Source organism: Corythoichthys intestinalis, chromosome 13, assembly GCF_030265065.1.
Source record: "Corythoichthys intestinalis isolate RoL2023-P3 chromosome 13, ASM3026506v1, whole genome shotgun sequence".
Classification (NCBI taxonomy): domain Eukaryota; kingdom Metazoa; phylum Chordata; class Actinopteri; order Syngnathiformes; family Syngnathidae; genus Corythoichthys; species Corythoichthys intestinalis.
In genome coordinates this window covers 2,571,976-2,599,256 of record NC_080407.1, presented here as the reverse complement: position 1 = coordinate 2,599,256, position 27,281 = coordinate 2,571,976, and the positions used below count along the sequence as shown (strand labels likewise).

The 27,281-nt window shown below is 41.2% G+C and overlaps 1 protein-coding gene across 2 annotated transcripts; it reads right to left on the bottom strand.

Moving 5' to 3' along the window:
* Positions 1-611: 611 nt before the first annotated feature.
* Positions 612-27,027, bottom strand: braf (B-Raf proto-oncogene, serine/threonine kinase). Of its 2 annotated transcripts, XM_057856143.1 has the most exons (20): positions 26,730-27,027; positions 23,137-23,238; positions 22,772-23,056; positions 22,553-22,656; positions 19,878-19,980; positions 19,656-19,804; positions 19,466-19,582; positions 19,242-19,401; positions 16,047-16,086; positions 13,741-13,860; positions 12,851-12,987; positions 12,664-12,781; positions 12,496-12,580; positions 9,696-9,872; positions 9,555-9,601; positions 9,334-9,452; positions 9,133-9,264; positions 5,214-5,348; positions 4,982-5,135; positions 612-858 (listed from the first exon to the last, which is right to left on the bottom strand). In XM_057856143.1, exons 1-20 carry the CDS (start codon positions 26,988-26,990, stop codon positions 836-838), a joined length of 2,568 nt encoding a protein of 855 aa, XP_057712126.1. In that variant the 5' UTR covers positions 26,991-27,027; the 3' UTR covers positions 612-835. The 2 variants fall into 2 exon arrangements, with proteins under 2 accessions (XP_057712126.1, XP_057712127.1); XM_057856144.1 differs by lacking the exon at positions 13,741-13,860 and having other exon boundaries at positions 26,730-27,025.
* Between the last annotated feature and the right edge of the window lie 254 nt (positions 27,028-27,281).

Genomic DNA, 27,281 nt, shown 5'->3' with positions numbered 1-27,281 from the left:
GCACAAAAAAACAAAAAAAAAGTCTCCTAATTGTTGAGTTATAATCGTTTCTCGCCTATTGTCTACTGGCAAAATAAGTCGCTTCTTAACCAGAAAATAATTGTTGCATCTATTAGCAAAAAACTATTTTTGGTGGCAAAAAAAGTCATCTCATTTGATGAAGCCGTTTCACCTGTGGAAATAATTGCAAACGTCATTTGACAAGGGTAAGTAAGATCAGCAATAGGCAAAAAAGCAACTTTGCTAGCGGGAAAGTTTTCAGCATTTGCTGGTTAAAGTCATAGCATGACAAACTTAAGAGATATATGTATATAGAAAAACTAGCTTTCAAGTGATTTTTTTGATGGGGTGGTGCTCCACCACCCCATTCTTCTCTGCTTAACCCGACAAACCTGCACGCGCCCAGCAGAGGGCCGCTCCTGGGGGCCTCCTTTCAAAGTGCGGCCGGAGCCGCTCGGCCGCTTCCTCGCCGCGTAGCCATTTTCTCCGGCGGGCTGGTCCACCTGGGATGACTTCCCCGCCTCCAAATGGTTTCAGTATGGATATCTCCGTGCTTGGTTTTCTTTACCAGTAGTGACTTTTTTGTTATTTTTCTTTGTATGATTTCCCCCCCCCCCCTCCCAATTTGCGTTGCCTGTCGCTTTGGCTTGGTGCCCGAAGAACGGCATAGAAGTCGGAAGGAATCTCATCGTTGTGAGAGGAAGAAAACTGCACATTCGTTTAAGACTACATTTTCAGTTTTGTTTTGTTTTTTTCCAGTGATGAATTAATCCACGGCAAGGACGGGAGGACTTCGGAGCAGTGACGAGGGATGAGCTGGTGAGATGTACAGCATTTACTTGAATGCTGAAAACTCCCCTGGAAATGAGGATAAACAATCGTGAAGTACAGTGGTATAAAAACGTATCCGAACCTTTTGGAATTTCTGCATAAAATCCCCATCAAATGTGATCTGATCTTTGACAAAATCACACAGATGTAAAAACAGTGTCTGCTTTAACTAAAACCACCCAAACATTTATAGGTTTTCATATTTTAATGAGGATAGCTTGCAAACAATGACAGAAGGGGGGGAGATAAATAGGGGTGCACGATATCCATTTTTCGAAACCGATACCGATATCGATAACTTCCTGCTCCTCAAAGCCGATACAATAACCGATAATATATATTAGGGCTGTCACACGATTGAAATTTTTAATCGAGTCAATTACAGCTTAAAAATTAATCAATCGTAATTAATCGCAATTCAAACCATCTATAAAATATGCCATTTTCTTCTGTAAATTATTGTTGGAATGGAAAGATAAGACACAAGATGGATATATATATTCAACATGCGGTACATAAGGACTGTATTTGTTCATTATAGCAATAAATCAACAAGATGGCATTAACATTATTAACATTCTGTTAAAGCGACCCATGGATAGAAAGACTTGCAGTTCTTAAAAGATAATGTTAGTACAAGTTAAAGAAATTTTATATTAAAACCCCTCTTAATGTTTTCGTTTGAATAAAATTTGTAAATTTTTCAATCAAAAAATAAACTAGTAGCCCGCCATTGTTGATTTCAATAATTACTTACACAATGCTCATGGGTGCTGAAGCCTATAAAATCAGTCGCACCCAAGCGCCAGCAGAGGCAGCAAAACTACACAAAACACAATTAACAAGTGGGCATTTCACTATACTGTCATTTAAATGTGGCTGAGCGGGGCATGTGCGTTAATTGCGTCAAATATTTTAACGTGATTAATTAAAAAAATTAATTACCGCCCGTTTACGCGATAATACACGTGGTTTTGAACACATGTAGGCCAAAAATACTACTGGTGGATTCAGCATAGACTTGCGTTTGACCTAACCAGAATTTCCATGATGACATGAACATTATAATTAGAGCTGGGAATCTTTGGGCACCTAACGATTTGATTACGATTATGATTCAGAGGCTCCGATTCGATTATAAAACGATTATTGATGCACCCCCCTCCTTTTAAAAAAAAAAAAAAAAAATTATGTTTTGTACATTATTTCCAAAATTGTTCAAAAATACTCTCAGGCTAAACCAAACTACTATTTCAGTATCAAGTTAACATATAGCAGTAAACAAATATACAAAAATAACAGTAAATAAAAAACTCCAGTCCCCATTCTGTATCAGCAGCTTTAAACTACATTCAATTAATTTAATGTTGTGAATCAACCGTTAAAGTTGTTAAAATTGCTCCTGTTATTCCATAATTCCCCTTTTGTCTACTTTCGACATGTGAAAGTTTTAAAACTATTTTAAAGATAGATTCAAGTCAATATTTTACCGATTTAGGAGTATTTTAGATAAAAAGTTAATTAGGTTCGCTTGGAAGGTTCGCTACAACAGCCTTGCAGGGAAGAGTACTGCTTTAAGATGGCGGTCGTTTACTAACGCCCGCATCTAGCTTTTTGTAGATGTGCTGCTCACGCTACCTAATCTATATTGCATCTAGTCCTATATAAATGATATCTACCGTAACATTATGTGGATGTACTTTGTAGCAGCTTTTCGGCAGCAGTCAGGTATGTTGTTGTGTTTTTTTATCTCGTGGCATGAGTTGAGCTAGAGCCGTGAGTTGAGCATTGGCATTACCCGAGGGGCCGGGTAATGAGAAGCATGATGTTTAGCTACTCTCGCTGCGTTCCTCATTGCGTCCCGAAGAGCGCCCGGCTCGCTGAGTGTGTTTTACTTCCGCTTTACTTGGCATATTTCAATAATCGGAATTTGGATGTTTGTGAATCGTTCTCGAATCTTCCACGGCCGAATCGGGAATAATCTAAGAATCGGAAATTTTGCACACCTCTAATTATAATGGAAAAAAAAACAAAGACAAGAACAGTTTTGACTTCAAATAGAGTGCCCATATTTATTTTTTCAAATAAATAAAATTTGAGTCAATCACCATCAATTAGTCAATATTATTGATGATGTGTTCCCCTGAACAATGAGCGCTGAACTAAAACAAATATAAACCCAACAGGTATTGTGCTTTGTCAGCAGATTAAACATTTGGTGCAATAGGAGAGGAGACTTTTGTGATCTTGGTCCATGAAACAACTCAAACGCACACATCCCAATCCACCGACACCATGCCAAAATTAATATCGATAGGCCCGATAATATATAATGTTATTGGATTTATTGGGATGACGTCATAATTCCAATTATCGAACCGACAATTATCGGTCCGATAATTATCGTGCACTTCTAGAAATAAGTAAGTGAACCCTCTGCCTAAGGAGACTTACAGAGCAATTGAAACACATTTTTAACCAAACAATTTTAAGTCAAGTGTGTGCCCAGTCACTGATGAGTGCTTTAAAGCTGCCCTGCCCACTATAAAACACACACCTGGTAAGAATTGTCTTAATAAAAAGCATTGTCTCATGTGCATCATGGCTCGGTCAAAAGAGCTATCTGAAGATCTGCGATCAAGGACTGTTGATTTGTATAAAGCTGGGAAAGGATACAAAACCATCTCAAAAGGTTTCGATGTTCATCAATCAACAATCAGAGAAGTTGTCTAAAAATGGAGAGAGTTTGGCCCTGTTGCTTCTCTCCCAAAGAGTGACCGTCCAGTGGCTGTCCATCAAAGATGACGTCAATAGTTCAGCGCAGAATAATCAGAGAGGTAAAAAAGAACCTTAGAGTGTCAGCTAAAGACTTACGGAAATCACTGGCACTGTCCAATATATCTGTGCACACATCGACGATATCAGTGGTTCTTAATCTGGATTTAATCGAACTCCAGGAATCCAATTTTTTCGTGTTTTTCCGACTCGAGTGAGGCATTAACTTGATGGTCTGAACGTGACAAGTCGCATAGAACTGGACCATTTCAAATCCGATCTGGGTCACTTTCGTATGTGGTTCAAATCCGATCTGGGCCATATTTTTCCAGACTGTCGCGGCGGTCTGTAGTGTCCAGTCTCTCAAATCGGAATTCATGCAGCAATTACGTCATCAAAAAGCGAGAGAGACGCTACGGTGGCGGTGCAGCTGTGCGTTATTAGCGCCTAGCTTGCCTTGAACACGGCTTTTTAGGAAGGGTCGGACTTGACAACAGTCATAAAAAAAATAAAAATGGGTTGAGGATAAGCCTGAGAATGATCGGTTTTCTGTCTGCTCCATATAAGCAATATTTCAACATCGCTTACACGGCAGAGAGTCGGGGCAAACTGCCTGTATGTGTGTATGACATTCACAGACAGTGCGTGCATGCTATCGATCCATATACTTTGAATATAAGCCTAAACTGGGATTATTTATGTCTGTTATTTGTGTCCTCTTTTTAAAAAGCAAAATATGATATCCCTGGAATGACGGATGATAGCCAGCATGTTTGGTCATTTATTTTGATGCTTCTGCGCATGCGGGTCGTCTTGCTCAGCGCGTGTCGGACTGTGAATTAGTGTGCATGCCTAGTACTTGAGAGGTCTCAATGGACAAAGGCAGTCTGAACTGGCACGCCAAAAAAAACAGATATGACAAAAAATCGGATTTGTGCATTAAGACCTGTAGTATGAACCTAGCCTAAGTCTAAGGGGTTCGGCGATGGTAAAGAAACGCAGAGCCCTATTTTCGTACGCTGATTAAATCCAGGCAAAGTGGCTTTTAAGACCAGGTTTGGGACTGGTTTGTTCCCAATTTAAAAGCTTAATCCATTCCTTTTAACTGCTAGTCCTCACAAAATATTTAATGTGATGGTTCACTTACTTATTTGGGTTTGCATGCTATCCTCATTAAAATATGAAAACCTATAAATTTTTGTGTGGTTTTAGTTAAAGCAGACACAGTTTTTTTCATCTGTGTGATTTTGACAAAGATCAGATCACAATTGATGGGGATTTTTTATGCAGAAAAGTGAGAAATTACAAAAGGTTCAGATACTTTTTTATACCACTGTTGACATGTTAAATGGACAGGTTGGCAAGAATTCCCTACCGTAGCCTCCCGCCTGGATGGGTGTTTTGGGCGAGGCGCAGGCATATAAACTAAAGTCCTCTGTCTGAAAACCCGCTCGGTTTAACGACGGCTCAGAGGCGCTGCGGTGGATTTTGGGTAACGAACGAGCCAGCAGTTCAATAGACGCCAAGATCTGAAACAGCCTCAGTTGTCACGTCGTTCACCATTTATCACGCAAACAGTAAATTCATATAATATTAGTGAATTTCACCTGAGGGAAGAGTGGTCGCTCCTCTCGCTTTTTCTTTAAGCAGTCAGCCATGAGCCTCTTCATAGCCTTTGGGCAGTTGCTACGCACCTTACTGAGGTCGGGGGACAGGTAACCTCGCCCCACCATGAATATAATCTGCACGGAGAAGAACATGAGCTTTAAGCATTATTTGCATACATTGTCACGTTTTAATGGAGACGCGTTACATCTTACATCTGATTTGTATTTGGAGCTGCTTTTTGACAACAAACAAGTACAGGTAGTCCCCAGTTTACGATGTACTTCACTTACATGGTTTCAACTTTACAAGGCGGAGTCTCGTCCGCCATTTTGTCTTGTGTCAGTACGTTATTGTACCTCACAGTAGCTTATATTTTACTTATGACGTGTTCTGTCCTCACCAAACTTGAAGTTGTTATTCTTGACGGACAGCAAACAAGGCCATTGTGGTGTTTAAAGCTTAATAACTTCCTTCACTTTTGAAAATTTGTAAAGCTGTAAAACACATATGGCGGAAAACACAGACAAGGCTGAAAGAGCAGTTTCTGCTCTTGCACCCCGCTTTAAAATAAACTGCTGTATTTTAAGCCAAAAGAACTGTTGTGTTTGATAGAACATATGCTGTCATAGCAGATTCATGGTGCATTAAGCCCCCAAACTATTTTTAATTTGTCCATTTTACCCTTGAAACCCCTGTTTACAGGCGTCCCTTTTGTTTCAACCCAGCCATAAAAGAAGCTCAGTACCGTATTTTTCGGACAATAAGTCGCACCTGAGTATAAGTCGCACCAGCCATAAAATGCCCAACGAAGAGGAAAAAAACATATATAAGTCGCACTGGAGTATAAGTCGTATTTTGGGGGGAAATTTACTTGATAAGCTCCAACACATTGAATAGATATGTCATCTTGAAAGATAATTTAAAATAGAAATACAATAGAGAACAACATGCTGAATAAGTGTACAGTATGACACTGTTACATGATGCATGAACAACGAAATACCAACGTGGTATGTTAATGTAACATAGCTATTAAGAGTTTGTCAGATAACTATAGCATAAAGAACATGCTAACAAGTTTACCAAACCATCAGTGTCACTCCAAAACACAAAGATAACATGTGAAATGATATAATAATGTGTTAATAATTTAACACATAAGTCGCTCCAGAGAATAAGTCGCACCCCCAGCTAAACTATGAAAAAAACTGCCACTTATAGTCCGAAAAATACGGTAATTATATTTATTATTCGAAATGTCTGCCATTTTAGCTTAGAATCATGAAATGATGTCTAGTATTTAGATTAAAAAAAAAACTGCTTTAAAAAATTATTCCCTCGCATATTTTACACTTTTAAACAAATTACGTCACAATGGAACAAATGGTGTCTGTAAAAAGGTCACGGATATCTACATCATAACTATCGCTTAATTGTAATTTTTTTGTAACCGTCGCATTTTCCCCAAAATTTTATATGATAAATAATCGATCCAGACAAAGAAAAATTGGGGGCAAAAAAAACGTTTAAAAGGGTAAATATATGAAAAAGCAAATCTCGACCATTCCTTGATGTCTGCGATTTCTGCATTGTGACCCTTGTGTTATATTACCATGTTTCACCCATAAAATCCGGCTGTGGCCATTCACAGCTGTGTTTTGACACTCGATGATAAATGCTACATGGAGTTTTGGATCAAAACAAGGTAACTACGCGATAACATCTCGTTAAAATCATGGCATCTGTAATTCTGCTCTCGCAGCACTCTCACCTCCAGTTAGGGTTTCGCTGTTTACATTAAAAAAAAAAAAAAAAAATTTATTAATGCACCCTTGTTCAAAATTTTTCTTCCCCCAGAAAATTGAGATTTTAAGCTTTCCAATGATGTATCACACATGCATACAGGACAGTTTTGAAATTTGGCCAAATTGGTTGTCTCAGAGCGGAACTTCACGCCACCTGAGTGTTTTCCGCCATATATATATATGTATATCAGGGGTCGCGTTAACCGGATATTTTCCGTCGTTGACCCGTTTTTTAAAACGGTGACGGAAAAAACTGAAATCCGTCCGTCATTTTGACAGGTTGCAATTCACACCCCAGACCACAGGGTGGCGAGTCAGCATATTAGCTATTGTCTCTCTTAATGCATGACGTCGTTGGCTCTTCTGTCAGAATATTGTAGCGTCACCGGGGTCTGCCGGCGGCACCGTGATTGACACATCAACGCGAGGTTCTTATTGGTGCACCCGGTGTGCCAGCGCGTCATTCAATCACCCAATCACATGATGTCACAACTCCGCCCCCCTGACCGGAGCCGCCATATTGTGTGTCAGCTCGTCATATTTACACATTACCGCTACGTACATGCCTCCTATTACGGCGTGTTTTTCTGCTCGTTAATATTAATAATCAAAATGGTGAAGATGAGAGCGAGATGGACTGCTGTAATTCGACAAGAAGTCTGGGCACCAAACGATCACCACAGACTATGTAGTAGTCTTTTTATATCTGGTAAGATGCATTTAATATATATTTAGAAGATTTTGGGCTGACAACCACAATTAAGATCATTGTGTGACGTTGGTGATTGGGGTCTATATCGTTGCCTCTTTTTCTTTGGGGGCGGAGTTGTTGGTAAGCAGAGTAAAAAGGGAGAAAAATTCCGACTTCCGTGTCTAATTTTTCGCCGCCAAGCAAGTGTTACAATATTAATTAAAAATGAATGAAAACTAAATACTATTGAATATGTCATCATTATCATTTAAAAAATTTAAGTGACGGGTAAAAATAGACTATGACCGGATTTTTATGACCCTGTCAGTCAAAATGACAGACAACGAAAATGTCTAGCGCAACCTCTGATGTATATATATATATATACAGTGGGGAGAACAAGTATTTGATACACTGCCAATGGGAAAACACATTGGCGGTGTATCAAATACTTGTTCTCCCACTGTATATATATATATAGCCTATATGTTATCCATATACAAGAGCATAATGCCATACCAAATCAAGCTCAGGGGATGTTTCAGGTACAAAGAATTGTGACGAAGGCTCTTCTGGGATCTTATATTCCGTTTGTAGAGGTCCCCTGCAGCATGCTGTTTTACACCTCCGTGAGACACTGCAAAAACTTTCCTGCCAGCCTTGCAGTTCACTTTATAATCATCATCAGTGACTCTATCGAGCCACGAGTTACCCTCTTCCTGCTCCAGTCTATTTTTTGGAGACGTTTCCCCTTTTGAGGATGAGGTGGGGTGTCCGAGCGAGCAAGGTAACTAATCAACGAACCCGGAAGTGGAGCGCAGTGCAGGGCAGACAGCAGGCAGATAACTATCTTACTGTCTTTAATATCTCCTGCCCTTTTTGTTCATTATTGTTGGCTCAGTGGTCACTCAAGCGCAGGTGTGTGTTTGTGTGTTACAGAGATGCATGGGCTGGGCGCACCACCGCCCACCCCTCCCCGCCGCCGGAGCCGTGTGTCGCCCCATGGGACAATTGTGAAATACGGAATAAACTGCGTTCCGTATTGGTTCAATACGGAAAGGAACTTTTAATTCCCAATTACGGAACGATTCCGTATTTCAAGGGACGGGCGGCAAGCCTATGTGTGCGCCCATTAACAGTGCCCGGGCGGCAGACGTGTCTTGAATTTCGTTCTGCTACTAGCGGCTGCCATAAAGTTATGAGGGAATGTCATCGTTTTTGAAGCTTTATGAATCGTAATCGAATTGTCACATGTCGAATCGCAATGCATGTAATGATCAATTTTTTGGAACTCCTTTAGTAATTAAAGGGTTAATTCAAATTTACGCGTTAATTCGGGTTACGTCGCCAGCATAGGAATGGAACTCAATCGCAACCCGGGGACTACCTGTATATTCAAATGTACGAATGACAACATCTCGCCTGGTCTCTGTTGTTGATGTTGGAGTATGGCAGCGCTCCTGACATGAGTTCGTACAGCACAATGCCAAAGGCGTAGACATCGGACTGGAAGCTGTAGGGATTCTTGTCCTGCAGCCGGATCACCTCCGGAGCCTTTAAAAAAATGCGTTTCTCTTAACGGGAAGGCCACAAACGCATCGCAATTCATTTCGGGCCACTCACCATCCACAGTATGGAGCCAGACAACTGTTCAAACTGGTGTGAGCCACTCCACCGGGACTTGACCGTGGCCAGGCCAAAGTCACCAATCTTCACCGTTAGATCTTCATGGAGGAAAATATCTGCGCAAGATGTTTGTAAGGAAAGGTCTAAGACGCTCACCTGCAAGTGCTTTTAAAATTGTGACTTTTCATGCAAAAAAATTTGACTCTTTCAAAAGATACTGTTGCTCTTCAGATCACGGTGGATAATAGACTTGGCGTGCAGGTAACTGAGAAGGAGCGCACAATGTGTTATAATCACATTCCCCATTCAAATGAATGTAAGATAACATTTATCCGCTCTGAAAAGGTGATGTTGCTCACTCCATGCCCTGAGCAGTCTGCCTCGCGATGTCAATGAGCTTGATCATTTCAAACTTGGTCTCGATGATGTGAAGGTGGTGGTACAGGCTGGAGCCTTCGCACCACTGCGTCACAATGGCCAGTTGAGGCTTGGTGGTGTAGCCCATGAATAGCAGGATGTTGACGTGACGCGTTTTCCTACAACGCCGCGTAACAATGAAGGACGGCGGCAATTTTTTATGTGGAAGGAATGTACAGTGGGGCAAATAAGTATTTAGTCAACTACCAATTGTGCTGAGAGGCCTGTAATTGTCAACATGGGTAAACTTCAACCATGAGAGACAGAATGTGGAAAAAAAAAAACAGAAAATCACACTGTCTGATTTTTAAAGAACTTATTTCCAAATTAGAGCGGAAAATAAGTATTTGGTCACCTACAAACAAGCAAGATTTCTGGCTGTCAAAGAGGTCTAACTTCTTCTAACGAGTTCTAACGAGGCTCCACTCGTTACCTGTATTAACAGCACCTGTTTTAACTCATTATCGGTATCAAAGACACCTGTCCACAACCTCAGTCAGTCACACTCCAAACTCCACTATGGCCAGGACCAAAGAGCTGTCGAAGGACACCAGAGACAAAATTGTAGACCTGCACCAGGCTGGGAAGACTGAATCTGCAATAGGTAAAACACTTGGTGTAAAGAAATCAACTCTGGGAGCAATTATTGGAAAATGGAAGACATACAAGACCACTGATAATCTCCCTTGATCTGGGGCTCCATGCAAGATCTCACCCCGTGGTGTCAAAATGATAACAAGAACGGTGAGCAAAAATCCCAGAACCACACGGGGGGGCCAAGTGAATGACCTACAGAGAGCTGGGACCACAGTAACAAACGCCACTATCTAAAGATGTCATTTCCAAAGTATCGGAATCAGCAAAAAAATATCGGACATGACTTTTTTTATTATATATTTTTTTTAATTAAATCGTTTTCTAATTGTATTTAACGTTACAGAAAAAATGTCTTACACTCATCCAAAGTCTTTAGTTTTGGCTTAAAGTAGGGCTATCAAATTCATCGCGTTAAGGGTGGTAATTAAATTTTTTTTAATTAATCACGTTAAAATATTTAATGCAATTAACGCATGCACTGCACGACCCACTCACGCATTGTCGCGTTCAATCCATAATGGTGCCGATTTACCTATATATAGAGCTAAAAGGCAGCGTAAAATGAGTAGCGTGAATTTTGCCAGTCTTAGGAGCCTTTTTTAAATTGGCTTAAGCCTTAAAATCCCTCTCTCATCATATCGTGGGAAATCAATGATGGGAAGAAAGGTAGTCGTTGATCTTTTTCTTAACACCCTTTGTTATTTCCCAACACAGAGAAGATATATCAATTGGTGCCAATACACACAGTCATGGTTGCACTTCCCACCATGCATTTGGGCATGGCTACAGTATCATTTACTGTAAGCTCAACAATTACACTAGATGGGAATATTTAGTCACAATATACAAAGTCACATTTATCCTTTAAGAATTACAAGTCTTTCTATCCGTGGATCCCTCTCACAGAAAGAATGTTAATAATGTAAATGCCATCTTGAGGATTTATTGTCATAATAAACAAATACGGTACTTATGTACTGTATGTTGAATGTATATATTCGTCCGAGTTTTATTCATTTTTTTCTTAATGCATTGCCAAAATGTATATGATCAGGAAAAATTATCGGGAATGTTTGGAATTGAATCGGGAGCAAAAAAAAAAAAAAAAAAAAAAAAGCAATCGGCTCAGAAAATATCGGGATCGGCAGATACTCAAACTAAAACGATCGGGATCGGATCGGTAGCAAAAAAAAACATGATCGGAACAACCCTACTACTATCAGTAACGCAATGCGCTGCCAGGGACTCAAATCCTGCACTGCCAGACATGTCCAGGCCCGTCTGCGGTTCGCTAGAGAGCATTTGGATGATCCAGAAGAGGACCGGGAGTATGTGTTATGGTCAGATGAAACCAAAATAGAACTTTTTGGTAGAAACACAGGTTCTCTTGTTTGGAGGAAAAAGAATACTGAATTGCATCCGAAGAACACCATACCCACTGTGAAGCATGAGGGTGGAAACATCATGCTTTGTGGCTGTTTTTCTGCAAAGGGACCAGGACGACTGATATGTGTAAAGGAAAGAATGAATGGGGCCATGTATCAAGAGATTTTGACTGAAAACGTCCTTCCATCAGCAAGGGCATTGAAGATGAGACGTGGCTGGGTCTTTCAGCATGACAATGATCCCAAACACACAGCCAGGGCAACAAAGGAGTGGCTTCGTAAGAAGCATTTCAAGGTCCTGGAGTGGCCTAGCCAGTCTCCAGGTCTCAACCCCATAGAAAATCTGCGGAGGGAGTTGAAAGTCCGTGTTGCCCAACGACAGCCCTGCTCTAGAGGAGATCTGCATGGAGGAATGGGCCAAAATACCAGCAACAGTGTGTGAAAAGCTTGTGAAGAGTTACAGAAAACGTTTGGCCTCCGTTATTGCCAACAAAGGGTACAAAACAAAGTATTGAGATGAACTTTTGGTATTGACCATATACTTATTTTCCACCATGGTTTGCAAATACATTCTTTAAAAATCAAACAATGTGATTTTCTGGGTTTTTTTTGTTTTTTTCTTCCACATTCTGTTTCTCATGGTTGAGGTGTACCCATGTTGACAATTACAGGCCTCTCAAATATTTTCAAGTGGGAGAACTTGCACAATTAGTGGTTGACTAAATACTTATTTGCCCCACTGTAGCATGTCGGAGCTTACCTGAGGACTCCTACTTCGTTCTTGAAGGCCTGAAGCTGCTGAGGTGTTGGGGCGGTGACGTTCAACATCTTCACCGCCACGTCCCCTGAAATCCAGAGGAGTCATTGGACTTTTTTTAATGGGGAAAACGTATTATTCGATAATGGCGGTGACTGCATATTCTCCTACCATGCCATTTTCCTTTGAAGACGGTCCCGAAGGAACCAGAACCTATCCTTTGACCCAAAGTAATCTGACCTTCAGGGATTTCCCAGTCATCGCTGGAGTCCCTCCTCCCCAGCGTTTTCTGTTCACGGACCACACAGTGAGTCGACTTAATCAAGACGCCGCGTGTCGCGAATCTCGAGGTACCCACCATCTTATTGCGGTCCTCGGACGAGGACGATGACTTGCGCTCCCTCTGCGGGCACGGCGACTTCTGGGGTACCTTGACGTTAGTCAGGGAGCCGGGGAGCGAGGCGGGGGGAGTGGCCGATAGTCCTGTGGTGGACCCTGAAATTCGGGGGAGGGCGGGGGAAAAGGGGGAAGATAGGTAGGCGGAAAGGTGACTACCTTTGTATGATGGGGAGTTTGATTCTGTTGAGTCCGTGTTCACATGCAGGGGGGGAGTGAGGGCAGGGGGGTGATTAGATGGCAATATAATGACCCCCACATATTCAGGTTAGGAGAAACAGGATTGCTTTGGCCTCATTTAGTGGAATATTGGTGTCAAGGAAACCTTTTTGCTTTGAGTTGAGGAGTTTCATTTCGACAAAGGTAAAGATTCGACAACCTCTCGTGGCATCTACAAGCAATTATTATTAAATCTTAGAGATCTTACTGCTATAATAAGTTTTTTAAAATCATTATTTAGGAAATCGTACATAATGTCCATACATTAAAGTTATTAGCCTATGGCCCTTAATTACTCTAGGAATGTAAAACACCATTTTTTTTATTTACTATGTGGCAAATAATTCATTCATCAATTGCTACCATGCTGAATCGCTGAACTCTTCCCAACTTACCTGTTTTAATGCGTGAAATATTCAACAAATGAAACGTTGCATTAAGATTTAGTTTTGTGCAAATGAAGCTTAAAAATGCTCGAATCACCATGTGTGAAGTGCATTTGCATAGTGGTGAAATGGACAAGAAAGAAGGGACATTGAGGGATCCTGGTGGTGATGATGAGGGGTACACAGTGGATGAGTGTTTGTGATGGTGAGAGTGGGGAGCACGAGAACACACAGAGGGCCTGACTACCTCGGAACACAGGCTCGGGTTCAAAATCAAACACTATGTCATTGGGGTAGGAGTATAGGAGGGGGCTTGAGGTCCGTGTTCGGTGCTTCCTCAAGCAGCGGGCAGGGTGGTTCGGGGGGGCTGCAGGGCAAAGAGAGACAGACAGACCATCACTGCTACTCACTCACACTGCCCCCTCTCAGCTAAAGATAAGAGTCCGTGTCGACCGAGCCCTATCCAAAGCGTATCACGTCACTTCTTGTTTTGAGCATTTCAGCTTCACCGGGATTTTCACCTTTTTCATCATATCAAAATAGATTAAACATGAAAATAAAAGTTGACTGTCGTGTGTCATTAAAGGGAATCTTTACATTTGTACTGTTGAAATTTTAGACATTTTTAAGTTAGGTATCCCATTAAACTTCAACATCACAGTTCATTTCATTTTCAACATCATAACGTATGTAATATGAATAAAACGCATTGTTAAAATACACTGAATTGTAATTTTTTGTCGTGCCAAGGAAATTTAGAATTCCTTATTGTGAATTATTTAAAACATCAAATACAGTGGGGCAAATAAGTATTTCGTCAACCACTAATCGTGCAAGTTCTCCCACTTGAAAATATTAGAGATGTCTGTAATTGTCAACATGGGTAAAAATCAACAATGTGGAAAAAACAAACTGAAAACCACATTGTTTGATTTTTAAATCAATTTTAAAATCAACAATGTGGAAAAAACAAACTGAAAACCACATTGTTTGATTTTTAAAGAATTTATTTGCAAATCATGGTGGAAAATAAGTATTTGGTCAATAACAAAAGTTGATTTCAATACTTTGTTATGTACCCTTTGTTGGGAATAACGGAGGCCAAACGTCTTCTGTAACTCTTCACAAGCTTTTCACACACTGTTGCTGGTATTTTGGCCCGTTCCTCCATGCAGATCTCCTCTAGAGCAGTGATGTTTTGGGGCTGTCGTTGGGCAACACGGACTTTCAACTTCCTCCACAGATTTTCTATGGAGTTGAGATCTGGAGACTGGCTAGGCCACTCCAGGACCTTGAAATGCTTCTTACGAAGCCACTCCTTTGTTGCCCTGGCTCTGTGTTTGGGATCATTGTCATGCTGAAAGACCCAGCCACGTCTCATCTTCAATGCCCTTGCTGATGGAAGGAGATTTTCACTCAAAATCTCTCGATACATGGCACCATTCATTCTTTCCTTTACACAAATCAGTCGTCCTGGTCCCTTTGCAGAAAAACAGCCCCAAAGCATGATGTTTCCACCCCCATGCTTCACAGTGGGTATGGTGTTCTTCGGATGCAATTCAGTATTCTTTCTCCTCCAAACACCAGAACCTGTGTTTCTACCAAAAAGTTCTATTTTGGTTTCATCTGACCATAACACATTCTCCCAGTCTTCTTCTGGATCATCCAAATGCTCTCTAGCGAACCGCAGGCGGGCTTGGACGTGTACTGGCTTCAGCAGGGGGACACGTCTGGCAGTGCAGGATTTGAGTCCCTGGCGGCGCATTGTGTTACTGATAGTAGCCTTTGTTACTGTGGTCCCAGCTCTCTGTAGGTCATTCACTAGGTCCCCCCGTGTGGTTCTGGGATTTTTGTTCACTGTTCTTGTTATCATTTTGACGCCACAGGGTGAGATTTTGCATAGAGCCCCAGATCGAGGGAGATTATCAGTGGTCTTGTATGTCTTCCATTTTTTAATAATTGCTCCCAGAGTTGATTTCTTTACACCAAGCGTTTTACCTATTGCAGATTCAGTCTTCCCAGCCTGGTGTAGGTCTACAATTTTGTCTCTGGTGTCCTTCGACAGCTCTTTGGTCTTGCCCATAGTGGAGTTTTGAGTGTGACTGACTGAGTTTGTGGACAGGTGTCTTATGTACCGATAATGAGTTAAAACAGGTGCCATTAATACAGGTAATGAGTGCAATGAGAACAATTGGTGGTTGACTAAATACTTATTTGCCCCACTGTATATATATTTATGGAACATCTTACAATTATCAAATTGATAAATCCACATTTGGGAGGGGAAATGCATTCCTTTGCAATAACGGCTAATCTGGGGAGCTTGAGCGAGGAAAACAACTACAAAGGTTTTCGCTAAAATGTACTGTATTTTCACTGTTGTAGTCTCTTGTTGCAGGAATACGAGCACTGACTCGAAAGCTTTTAGGGTGTTCACACAGACACGCGCCCACACAAAAACACACACATAAAAACGACCATAGTACACGCAGACACGCGGTATGGTGGGAAGAAAAAAAAAAAAAAAAACCAGACTGGACATACGATCCTTACCGCCTTCTGACCTCACTAATCCCTGATCCCGAATCAGATCCTGAAATAAAACGGTAAGAATGTCATTATATTATTGTTAATGGGCATACCACAGAATACATACTAGTCCTTCTCAAAAAATTAGCATATTGCGATAAAGTTCATCATTTTCTGTAATGTGCTGATAAACATTGGAGTTTCATATATTTTAGATTCATTACACACAACTGAAGTAGTTCAAACCTTTTATTGTTTTAATATTGATGACTTTGGCAAAAAAGAAAAAACAAAAATCCCTATCTCAAAAAATTAGCATATCATGAAAATGTACTCTAAAGAAGCTACTAACATCATCTGAATCAACGAATTAACTCAAAACCCCTGCGAAAGATTCCTGAGGCTTTTAAAAACTCCCAGCCTGGTTCATTACTCAAAACTGCAATCATGGGCAAGACTGCCGACCCGACTGCTGTCCAGAAGGCCATCATTGACATCCTCAAGCAAGAGGCTAAGACACAGAAAGAAATTTCTGAGCGAATAGGCTATTCCCAGAGTGCTGTATCAAGGCACCTCAGTGGGCAGGAAACGCTGCACAACCAGAAGAGGTGACCGCACCCTGATAAAGATTGTGGAGAAGGGCCCATTCCAGACCTTGGGGGACCTGCAGAAACAGTGGACCGAGTCTGGAGTCGAAACATACACAGCCACCGTGCACAGGCGTGTGTGAAACAGCGGCAGAAGCGCATGACCTGGGCTACAGAGAAGCAGCACTGGACTGTTGCTAAGTGGTCCAAAGTGCTTTTTTCAGATGAAAGCAAATTTTGCATGTCACTCGGAAATCAAGGTGCCAGAGTTTGGAGGAAGACTGGGAAGAAAGAAATGCCAAAATGCCTGAAGTCCAATGTCAAGTACCCACAGTCAGTGATGGTCTGGGGTGCCATGTCAGATGCTGGTGTTTTATCAAGGGCAGGGTCAATGCAGCTTTCTATCAGGAGATTTTGGAGCGCTTCATGATTCCATCTGCTGATAAGCTTTGTGAAGATTTCATTTTTCAGCATGACCTGGAACCTGCTCACAGTGCCAAAACCACTGGATAAGGGTTTACTGACCATGGCATTACTGTGCTCAATTGGCCTGCCAACTCTCCTGACCTGAACCCCAGAGAGAATCTGTGGGATATTGTGAAGAGGAAGTTGAGAGACGCCAGACCCAACACTGTGGATGAGCTTAAGGCCGCTATCGAAGCCTCCATAACACCTCAGCAGTGCCACAGGCTGATTGCCTCCATGCCACACCACATTGAAGCGATCAGTTCTGCAAAAGGATTCCCGACCAAGTATTGAGTGCATAGCTGATATAATTAATTGAAGGTTGACTTTTTTGTATTAAAAAACACCTTTTTGTATTGGTCGGATGAAATATGCTCATTTTTTGAGACTTTTTTGCCAAAACAATAAAAGGCTTGAACTACTTTAGTTGTGTGTAATCAATCTAAAATAGAAGTCGGTGTTTTTTGCATTGAAATAAGAGAGGAAGGTTGTCTTATATCTGCGGTCTAGGCATTATACCCATTCACAACGCTAGATGGCTCCAGATATCATTGAAGCGATGTTCTGTCATGACAGATCTCAGCTACTCTCCCCATTCACGACGCTAGATGGCGCCAGATATCATTGAAGCGATGTTCTGTCATGACAGATCTCAGCTACTCTCGTTTAAACAGTTTGCATTATTTTATTGCAATGTTTTTCTTTATTCAGATTTGTTTCAAGACTACAGTTACAGTTAGACCTCACTTTGATGGTTCATGCAGTAATTGCAATTTTGTTGTTTTATCACAATAGATTGGTTTATTTACATTTCAAAAACCAGAAGCCATTCATTTACAAATGTGATTGCACTTTAGTTTACATATCTAAATGTTCAGATATTAAGATTTGAATGAGGCAAAATAACATGCTTTTTCTCTCAAATATGTTGTTATAATCATTTGTTTCAGATGTACTGTAAATATTTTCTGGATAAAAATTAATTTGGTGTTCAAAAAGTCTTTTTTCAAACTTGAGTCCTGAAAAAGAAGGGGTCGTCTTATAATCAGGTCCGTCTTATCTTGGGGCCAATACGATATATGAAAGTCTAATGTTTATAAGTACATTACAAAAAATAATGAACTTTATCACAATATGCTAATTTTTTAGAAAGACTAGTACAGTGCCCTCCATAATTATTGGCACCCCTGGTTAAGATGTGTTTTTTAGCTTCTAATATATATTTTTTAATTCAAATAATATGGGACCTTAATGGAAAAAAAAGAGAAAAATCTAACCTTCAATACAAGTGCATTTATTCAGAGGGGAAAAAAATCCCACATAAAGAAATAATTATTCGACATCAAATAATGTGTCACAATTATTAGCACCCCTGTTGTTGATACTTTGTACAACCCCCTTTTGCCAACAAAACAAGGTCTGGGGACTGAGATGGCCATGGGAGGAGCTTGATTTTGTGTCTGGTGACACACAGTCTAAGGTGAAGCCTAGGACCGTGTGCTTTGGTCAGATGAGACCAAGATTGAGCTTTTTTGGCAACAAACACTCTAAGTGGGTCTGGCGTGCCACGAAAGATGCGCATGCTGAAAAGCACCTCATACCCACTGTGAAGTATGGGGGTGGGTCAGTGATGCAATGGGGCTGTTTCGCTTCCAAAGGCCCTGGGAACCTTGTTAGGGTGCATGGCATCATGAATGCTTTGAAATACAAGGACATTTTAAATCAAACTCTGTTGCCCTCAGCCCGAAAGCTGAAGATGGGTCGTCACTGGGTCTTTCAGCAAGACAATGACCCTAAACATATGGCCAAATCTACACAGAAATGGTTCACCAGACACAAAATCAAGCTCCTCCTGTGGCCATCTCAGTCCCCAGACCTTGTTTTGTTGGCAAAAGGGGGTTGTACAAAGTATTAACACCAGGGGTGCTAATAATTGTGACACACATTATTTGATATCAAATAATTATTTCTATATGTGAGATTTTTTTCACCACTGAATAAATGCACTTGTATTGAAGGTTGGATTTTTCTCTTTTTTTCCATTAAGGTCCCATATTATTCGAATTTAAAAAAATTATTAGAAGCTAAAAAACACATCTTAACCAGGGGTGCCAATAATTATGGAGGGCACTGTAGGTACCTTTTCATTTCTTGTCAACAGACTCACATCAATGTTGACAGGCTCGATGGTGTTGATATGGACGTTAGGAGCAGAGGACGACCGGTCCCGCTGGCCAAACTGGTTGCGGTGGTCTTCCTCGCTGGGCCGGAAACTAGGCGGAATGGGTATGGACTTGGACGGCGACAGAGTGGCGTGACTTAGAGACCTGCCGAGACGACGTACGTGAGCGCGGTCGTTTTTCAGAAGCGGAAAAATGGAAACGGGCTCACCCTGTGGAGTCGGACGGGGGGAGCGACGGGCAAGCTTCGGAGACGGGGGTGGTCCCCTCGGAGGAGACCTCTTGGGATAAAGGGCGATGCTCAAAGAACTTTGCCACAAACAGCAAGCTGTGCAGTAAAAATCAGCGATCAGAATTTTTTATCACGCAATAAAACGCCCTTTTGTTGACTTGCGACTTACTCCAGCTGGTCGTAATTGACACACATTAGGGGGACTTCGGTACTACAGCGCTGGTGAAACTTGTAGCCACACGTCTGACAGCGGAAGCCCTGGAAAAGCAGCTTTCTGCAGAAGTCGCAGAACGCCAGCGTGAAGAAGGTTTTTCTCACCTGCAAACAAGCACGTTCCATGAACCCAAACTAGACTGCAAAATATGTTCATGTGATACTTATTAGTACTCACAAAGTTGTGTGTGGTGAGTGGCACATTTTCCAAGACTTCCACATGTAATTCTTCCCCAGTCAGCCAAGAGATATCCGTGTCCCAACCAATCGGCTTTTTCTCTCTGATATATTCAATGGAATTTACATTGCTGGTGAAACACTGAGCAGCACCAAAAACACGGAAACGATAGCATCAACGTAGCGTGGTTAGGAGAAGGAGTTGGTTCCTCACGATAGGATTCGATTTGCGATACAAAGCTCACGATAACGATGATCTGACGATATGGCGATACAATGATTAACGATACATTGGTCAGGAAATCATTCTACAACAACTAATTAACAGAAAAACAAGTTTCTAGTGTGAATTGGAATTAGTTTATGACTAGTAGACGTCCAATCTGTTTGAACTGGGAGGGATGGAATGTTCATTCGCTGCCACCCACCCAGTTCAAACGGATTGGGCGTCTATGGCTGTCAGTGGCAGTCAATCCAAGGCAATTAAGTAATTTTGGGCCATTTAAGGTCTCACTGGAACAGCACCAAACAAAAGTTCCAGCATCATCACCTTGTACAATGCAGATTTTTGACTCTTGACACCTTGTCCAATGCAGATTCTTGACTCTTGACAAGGTGATGATGCTGGAACCTTTGTTTGGTGCCGTTCCAGTGAGATTTACAGATGATTACAAGAAGACTGCCTGAATTTTGATGTCTTCTTCAGGCTTTCTAAATCTTACTGGAACAGCACCAAACAAAAGTTCCAGCATCATCACCTTGTCAAGAGTCAAGAATCTGCATTGGACAAGGTGTCAGAAGTCAAGAAGCTGCATTGGACAATGTGACGATGCTGGAACTTTTGTTTGGTGCTGTTCCAGTGAGATTTACAAAGATGACTGCCCGAAGAAGACATCAAAATTCCCTCAGTTCTTGATGATATGGGGCTGCATCTCAGGCAAAGGCACTGGGGAGATGGCTGTGGTTAAATCTTCAATAAATGCACAAGTTTACATTGAAATTTTAGACAGCTTGCTTATCCCTTCAATTGAAAATATGTTTGTCATTTTCCAAGATGAAAATGCATCATGGCACAGAGCTAAAACTGTTAAAGCATTCCTTGGAGACTCATCCATTAATGTCATGGCGTGCAAATAGCCCAGATCTCAACCCTATTGAAAACCTGTGGTGGAAATTGAAAAAAAAAAGGTCCACAACAAGGCTCCTATGGAGGTAGATTTGTGTCTTTATTATGCAATCAAAAAAAAAGTTGCTTCAATCAAATAAAAAGTTGATTCAATCAAAATATATATTTATATTTTAAAAAAATGTGTTTGAATGCAAAAATAAATTTAAAACTCCTAAAAATGTATTCGAAAACTAATTTTCGGAAGTAGCGTTGAAGTTGGATCTTTGTGTCAAAATGATTCAATCGAAAAAAAAGTGCCTTCAAAACTTTTTCCACTTCAAAAAAAAAGTGCGTTCAAAACTTTTTACACTTAAAAAAAGAAGAGTTGAAAACAAGTGAAAACAAATAAAAAGTGACACTTCAATAAAAAAATATATACCGTATATTTCAAATTAAAAAAAAATATTTTCAAAAAAAAAATTTTTTTTGCAAATGATTTTTTTCTTTGATTAAAAATAGTTTTTTTGATTGAAGCAACTTTTATTGGGATTGAATGATTTAGACACAAATGTCCTACCCATAATATGGCTCAAACACAAAAAGGATTGCTTCAATCAAAGAAAACAGTTTCAATGAAAAGTGATTCAAATGGGAATTTCTGAGTCATAAATATTTTTTCACATTCAAACCTTTTTTTATACGACTGAATTTTTTTTTGATTGAAGTGATTTTTCTTTTGAAAATATATATATTTTTTGTTTTAAGCAACTTATTTTTTGATTGAATAGTAAAGACACAAATGTCCTAGCCAAAATGTGGTCCAAAAGCAAAATTACATTACTTCAATCAAAAATCTTGTTTCAATCAAAAGAAACTTGACTTAAAAAAAAAGAAAATTGCAGTGAAAGAAAAATAGTTTTCAAATAAATTTTTTTGAGTTTCAAATTAATTTTTGCATTCAAACGCTTTTTTGTTGTTCATTGAAGTGACTTTTTCTTCGATTGAAAATATATATTTTGATTGAAGCAACTTTTTTTTGGATTGAATAATAAAGCCACAAATCTACCTCCATAGGCTCGGACCTGCAAGGATGATTTGGCAAATACAATCAAAGAGAGCACCGAATTGATAAAGAATACTGTTTGTCACTTATCAAGTCCATACCTCAGAGACTGCAAGCTGTCATAAAAGCCAGAGGTGGTGCTAATAAATACTAGAGATGCGTTTTGATTGTTATTTCTTTGTTTGTTTCTAATGATTCCATATTTTGTCCTCAGAATGGAGTGATTCCATATATATTTCCCTGCACTTGCTCTATAAAAGTAACATTTACTGACCACCACAATGTTTTCTATTCATTTCTTTTAGTGTTTCTGAATGCTAAAGAGTTGCACTTTTGAACTAATTCACTGGCTCCTTTTTGTTTTTGTTTTTAAACATTGACACTTTTTTAAAACGATATCTCGATTCTTGGCAGGAGCATATCGATAAACTTTTGGGAAACGAAGTATCACGATATATCACCATTTTGATATTTTGTCACACCACTAGTTAGGAGCTACACTCACCCATCCTGTATCCTGTAGACACCGCAGCATTCAGGGATGAGTCCTCGCATCATTAGAGCCTTCTTGAGCGAGTCTCGCACAGTTGTCCCACACCGGGCGGGGACCTGAACGCAACCAGGAAATTTTACTTTCTTGTCCTTTGCGTTAGCGTTGCTGCTTGAAAGTGCATGATGACCACTGTTAACCGTTTTCGCCCAAGTATGCAAAAGTAACACATACCACGGTTCTCTGTTTATTCGGTAGGAAGACCCGGACGATGGGCTTCTGCGGGGAGCGTGGGTTGCTCCGGCTGACGTCCGTCGGTTTCTGGAGGACCGCCAGGGTATTGGGCGCCGAGTGGAAAGGCTGCGCCCCGCCCGCCGCACACCCCCCTATCTTGACCTCCAGGAGGGACGGCACAGGAGTCGGCGAGCAAGAGAGGTCCGTGCCGTTGCCCGTGGCCTCCAGCAGCTGCTGCTCCCTCTGCTGCAGCGCGTCCAGCTTACTGGTGTACTCCTCATAGGCCTGAGAGAGGTTCAAGTGGGGATGTTATTCTTAAGAGACATGCTTGAGCTTTCATGTCGTCAAAGAAAACCGCTCTTCACCTCAAGATATATGGAGGGAGGATTGTGCTCTCCTCCAAACTTGTCCAGAAGAGCTTCTAAGTGTTCTTGTGTCAACTTGATCATCTGTTTGATGTTCCAGATCTGCAGTTTAATAAAAAAAAAAAACACATTACTGAAACATGACGTACCAATTGCTGACTTTAATTCAGAGGAAAGGACCTGATTTGAACCCGGCGTTTGTGAATGAAATGCTTCTCACAGGCCGTCAGTAATGGGATATAAAAATCGATAGCCATTCATAAGGATATGACATCATCCACAACTGATTGCATGTCATTCACTCGTGCATGATGACATCATCAGTTTTAAGGCTTCCTTTTCAACTGAATGAATATGCCTATATATTAGGAGTGGAAACCTCTTTGCCTGGCACGGCACGACTGTTCTCCCTGTGTTTTTCAAACACTGAGAGAATAGTCTGGGACCCAGCCCATTAACGGCCTCTCGAGCAAGTACAAAATCAATCGACAAATCAGATTCGTTGATTTGCGTGACGTGTTCTTAACGAGCAACGTCACTCTTCCGCGTCGGAAGTCGTCTCCACAACAACACAGATGGCGAACAGGAGAGCCGAGAATATGTTCCAATCCACGGTAAAATCAGTTTTAAATGACCAAAAACACATCGACACAAGTCATTGAAACAGTCTGTCTCACGCTAGCCATGTTGAATAAACTCCGCTCTCCTCGTATGTTTACTTCCACGCGCAAGTCCCTCGTCCCGCCCGTCGCTGATTGGTCCACTCTGTTTGTTTGTTTGCTGTGGCTTGCTCCGCCCTGGAAATTTTATCCGCTTAATGGTGGCCAGACTCAATAGCTGGAACAGCGGTGAGTCTGGAGTACCAGGCTAGGAACCTCTTGGTACCTCACGATAGGATTCGATTTGCGATACAAAGCTCACGATAACGATGATTTGACGATATGGCGATACATTGGTCAGGAAATCATTCTAGGATATTCTACAAATAACTCTAACAGAAAAATAAGCTTCTAGTGTGAATTGGAATCAGTTTATGACTAGTAGACGCCCAATCCATTTGAACTGGGAGGGTGGCAGTGATGCCGCGCCGGACTAATAAATTATTTTTAAAAAATAGGATAAAATCGAGAGCAGGCTCTCTGTATTGTGCATTTGCTTGTGCACGCACATAAACGCAGTTTCTTCTCCTCCGCTGTGGCGCTTGCGATTCGTTACGAAAGACACTTTTTTATGCACACAAAGGCAACAGAAATGTGATCCTTTTGAATCTTCTCCTCTGTGTGTCTGCAAAATCACATGTTTTTTTTTTTTTTTATATTAAACTTTACCAGCGTTATTTCGTTGTGTAAATGCTTTTATAATTATCATAAAAATATGTAGACTATTTAAACATTAAGAAAACCTTAGCGTTTTTTTCTGCCAACTCGGACAAATGAAAATAAATTGCTGCTACTGCGGGGGGGTTTTCCGTGTCACTCCAAGCCGGGTCGGGCTTCAATACTGGGCGGGCCGTGTCGGGTCGGGCTGGATTTTTTAGGCCCGATCTAACCTCTACTATCTCTCTGCTCTCTCGCTTGCAAAAAACCGATTTTTCCTCATGTTGAAACAGATTGTTATGGCTGCCAAAATGCTGCTGCACTTCCTTTTAACTACTTTTTTATTGTTATGTGGTTGTTACTGATTTCATTTCTAATTTGATTGCACATATATAGTGGGCTAGGCCTACATTTGACTTTTGTTCTACATTGCAATTTAGTTGATGTTTTGTTTGCAACTGAACCGATCCCTGGATTGATATTGCGATAAAGATGCTGCTGCACTACAATATTTTCTTTGTCGTTTTCTTTAATATTTACTTGAATATTTTTATTGATGGGTCGCTGTGACTAAAATACAGTGACTGTTGTTACTGGTTTTGCACAGGAGTTCAGATGTTGCACTGTGTGAAAGGCTGCTACTGTGTGTAAAAAAAAAAAGAGAAAGCCCTGGTCTCATTCAAAGCACCAATTAAATGCTGTGATCTGTTTTTATATGTATATATATATCTGAAAGTATTTTCATTTGACTTCAACCAGGAGTGACACAAGAGCCAATAAAAAGTTGTTTAATGTCTGACCGCTTGTGTTGCCTCATGATTCACGAAAAATATGCTTTGCTTTACAATTTTAATGCATCCCAGGCTTTAAGGCATCGCGATGCATTGCCGAATCGAACCGAATCGAATCGTGACCCTCTGAATCGAATCGAATCGTGGCCCTACGGATCGTAATCGAATCGAATCGTGAGGGCAGTGCCGATGCACACCTCTACTAACCATTAGTCCCTAATGCAGTCTAATAAAATCTATACGTTTGAAAATAAACATCTGCCTTTAAATACCAGCACACATCCTGACATTATATTCCAAATAAAACGTGTCCTGTACATGATGCCTGTCAATACAGTGCATGTGATAATGTTTCACAGTTAAAAAGGGGCTGAAGGGTGAACGATGACTCAATGGGATGTCGAAAAGATGGCTATTTCCTGATATTGCTCCTTTCGTCTCGACTTTCAGGAACTGTTTCAGCTGCTGGCTATTTCCATCACTAGGCCATTTTCATGACGATAAATTTTAAATTAAATCTCAAGGTGTAAGCTTTGGGTTACATTTCCATTAATTACTTTTTTTTTTTTTTTTTGGAAATATATATATATATAAAGTAGCCTATTTCAGTTAAGTCAACAAACAATTTCAGATTATTCGCTGGGAATGGCTCCTGCCAGATGGTGGTAAGTGGAAAAATAATGTTCCTGCTTTAGAACACCATTCACCATCACACTCACAATTTAAAGTAGTGAGTAAACCAGACATACACGTTTTGGGGATGTAGGAGCAGGATTTTTCCAATTCAGACGTCAAAATTGTGAGGTTGATCGAAACTTGCCGCCTGGGCTCTGTGGTGAAAATGTAAATAAATACTTTTTAAGGTGGATGAATTTAAATATATGTTGTTTATGACCAGAGGACTCCATTTGTCAAGTGTATGTGTGTGCGATTTTTATTTATGTGTGCGTGTTGAGGGGTGGTGGGGGGCGTTTCATGGCTAAAAGTAACCTGTGCAGCTGCATAATACTTCAGCACGACTCGAGCTGGCAGCTTCCACTCCCTCGACCACCATCAGCCACTAGTGGGGGACGATCGGACACCCAGCTGTGCCCCCTCGGCAAAAGCACCGTTAATTGCCTATGTTTGTTGTGTCTACAGGGGCTTGCGTTATGTGCGGTGGCAGTGCGATCCGACGGAATAAAGCGCGCAAGGCCCCGATCGTAAACACCGACCCCTCCGAATAAAAGCTCCCCGTCCAGCTGCCGCATGTTGCCGCCTCATACAAGCCGAGAGTCTAGGGTGTCTCCGCGGCGGCGGATCTATTCACCGCCCGCCCCTGAATTGCCGCATCCCCCGCGATCCGCTGAGCAGCCGGTGTTTCCTGAACATTTCCATCCAATTACCCCCCGCTCGGAGCTCCGTTCCCCGTGCCCACTTTCCTGCCTCCCTCCCTCCCGCCCGCCCGCCCGCCACCACCATCGCACCGCTGCCGTAAAGCGCCTACCTCCTCATCTTGCGGACCTCCGGGGATCCCCGCCGAGCAGGAGGGCTCCAGCGCGGCGCCGAGCTCCTCGAGGCCCCTATCCCCGCCCGGCTTCCGATCCGAAGTGTCTCCGTTAAAGACGGGCGGTGGGGACTCGGCGCTGCTCAACGCCGCCATTTTAAAGTGTGAGAAAGTGAGTGGAAAATAAGACATAGAAGCGCAGTAGCGCTGCTGCGTACATAGAGGGCGACAGAGGCAGGCTGCAAACCAGCAGACTTGCATACTTAAAACATACACCACACACACATCATTAAGAAACGGACAAAACACAAACATTCAATCAAAAAAACACATATTTAAGGACTGAAATACAGAACACAACCAATCTTGCTTCAGATCAGCTGTAAATTAACACCAGCAAAGATAATCGCTATAAAAAATGGATTTCGGGCTGTCAAAATTATCGCGTTAACGGGCGGTAATTAATTTTTAAAATTAATAATTATAATAATAATTATAATAATAATTTTTAAAATTAATTACGTTAAAATCTTTGACGCAATTAACGCACAT

What these genes read in the sequence shown, in the direction of transcription:
- braf (XM_057856143.1), bottom strand. Translation starts at nt 26,990, where the DNA reads ATGCAAGTCTGCTGGTTTGCAGCCTGCCTCTGTCGCCCTCTATGTACG. An exon ending in CTCCCTCCATATATCTTGAG is followed by an intron (nt 23,057 to 23,136) that starts GTGAAGAGCGGT and finishes AACCTCTCTCAG; the next exon opens with GCCTATGAGGAGTACACCAG. An exon ending in CATCCAGGCGGGAGGCTACG is followed by an intron (nt 859 to 4,981) that starts GTAGGGAATTCT and finishes CCTCATTTCCAG; the next exon opens with GGGAGTTTTCAGCATTCAAG.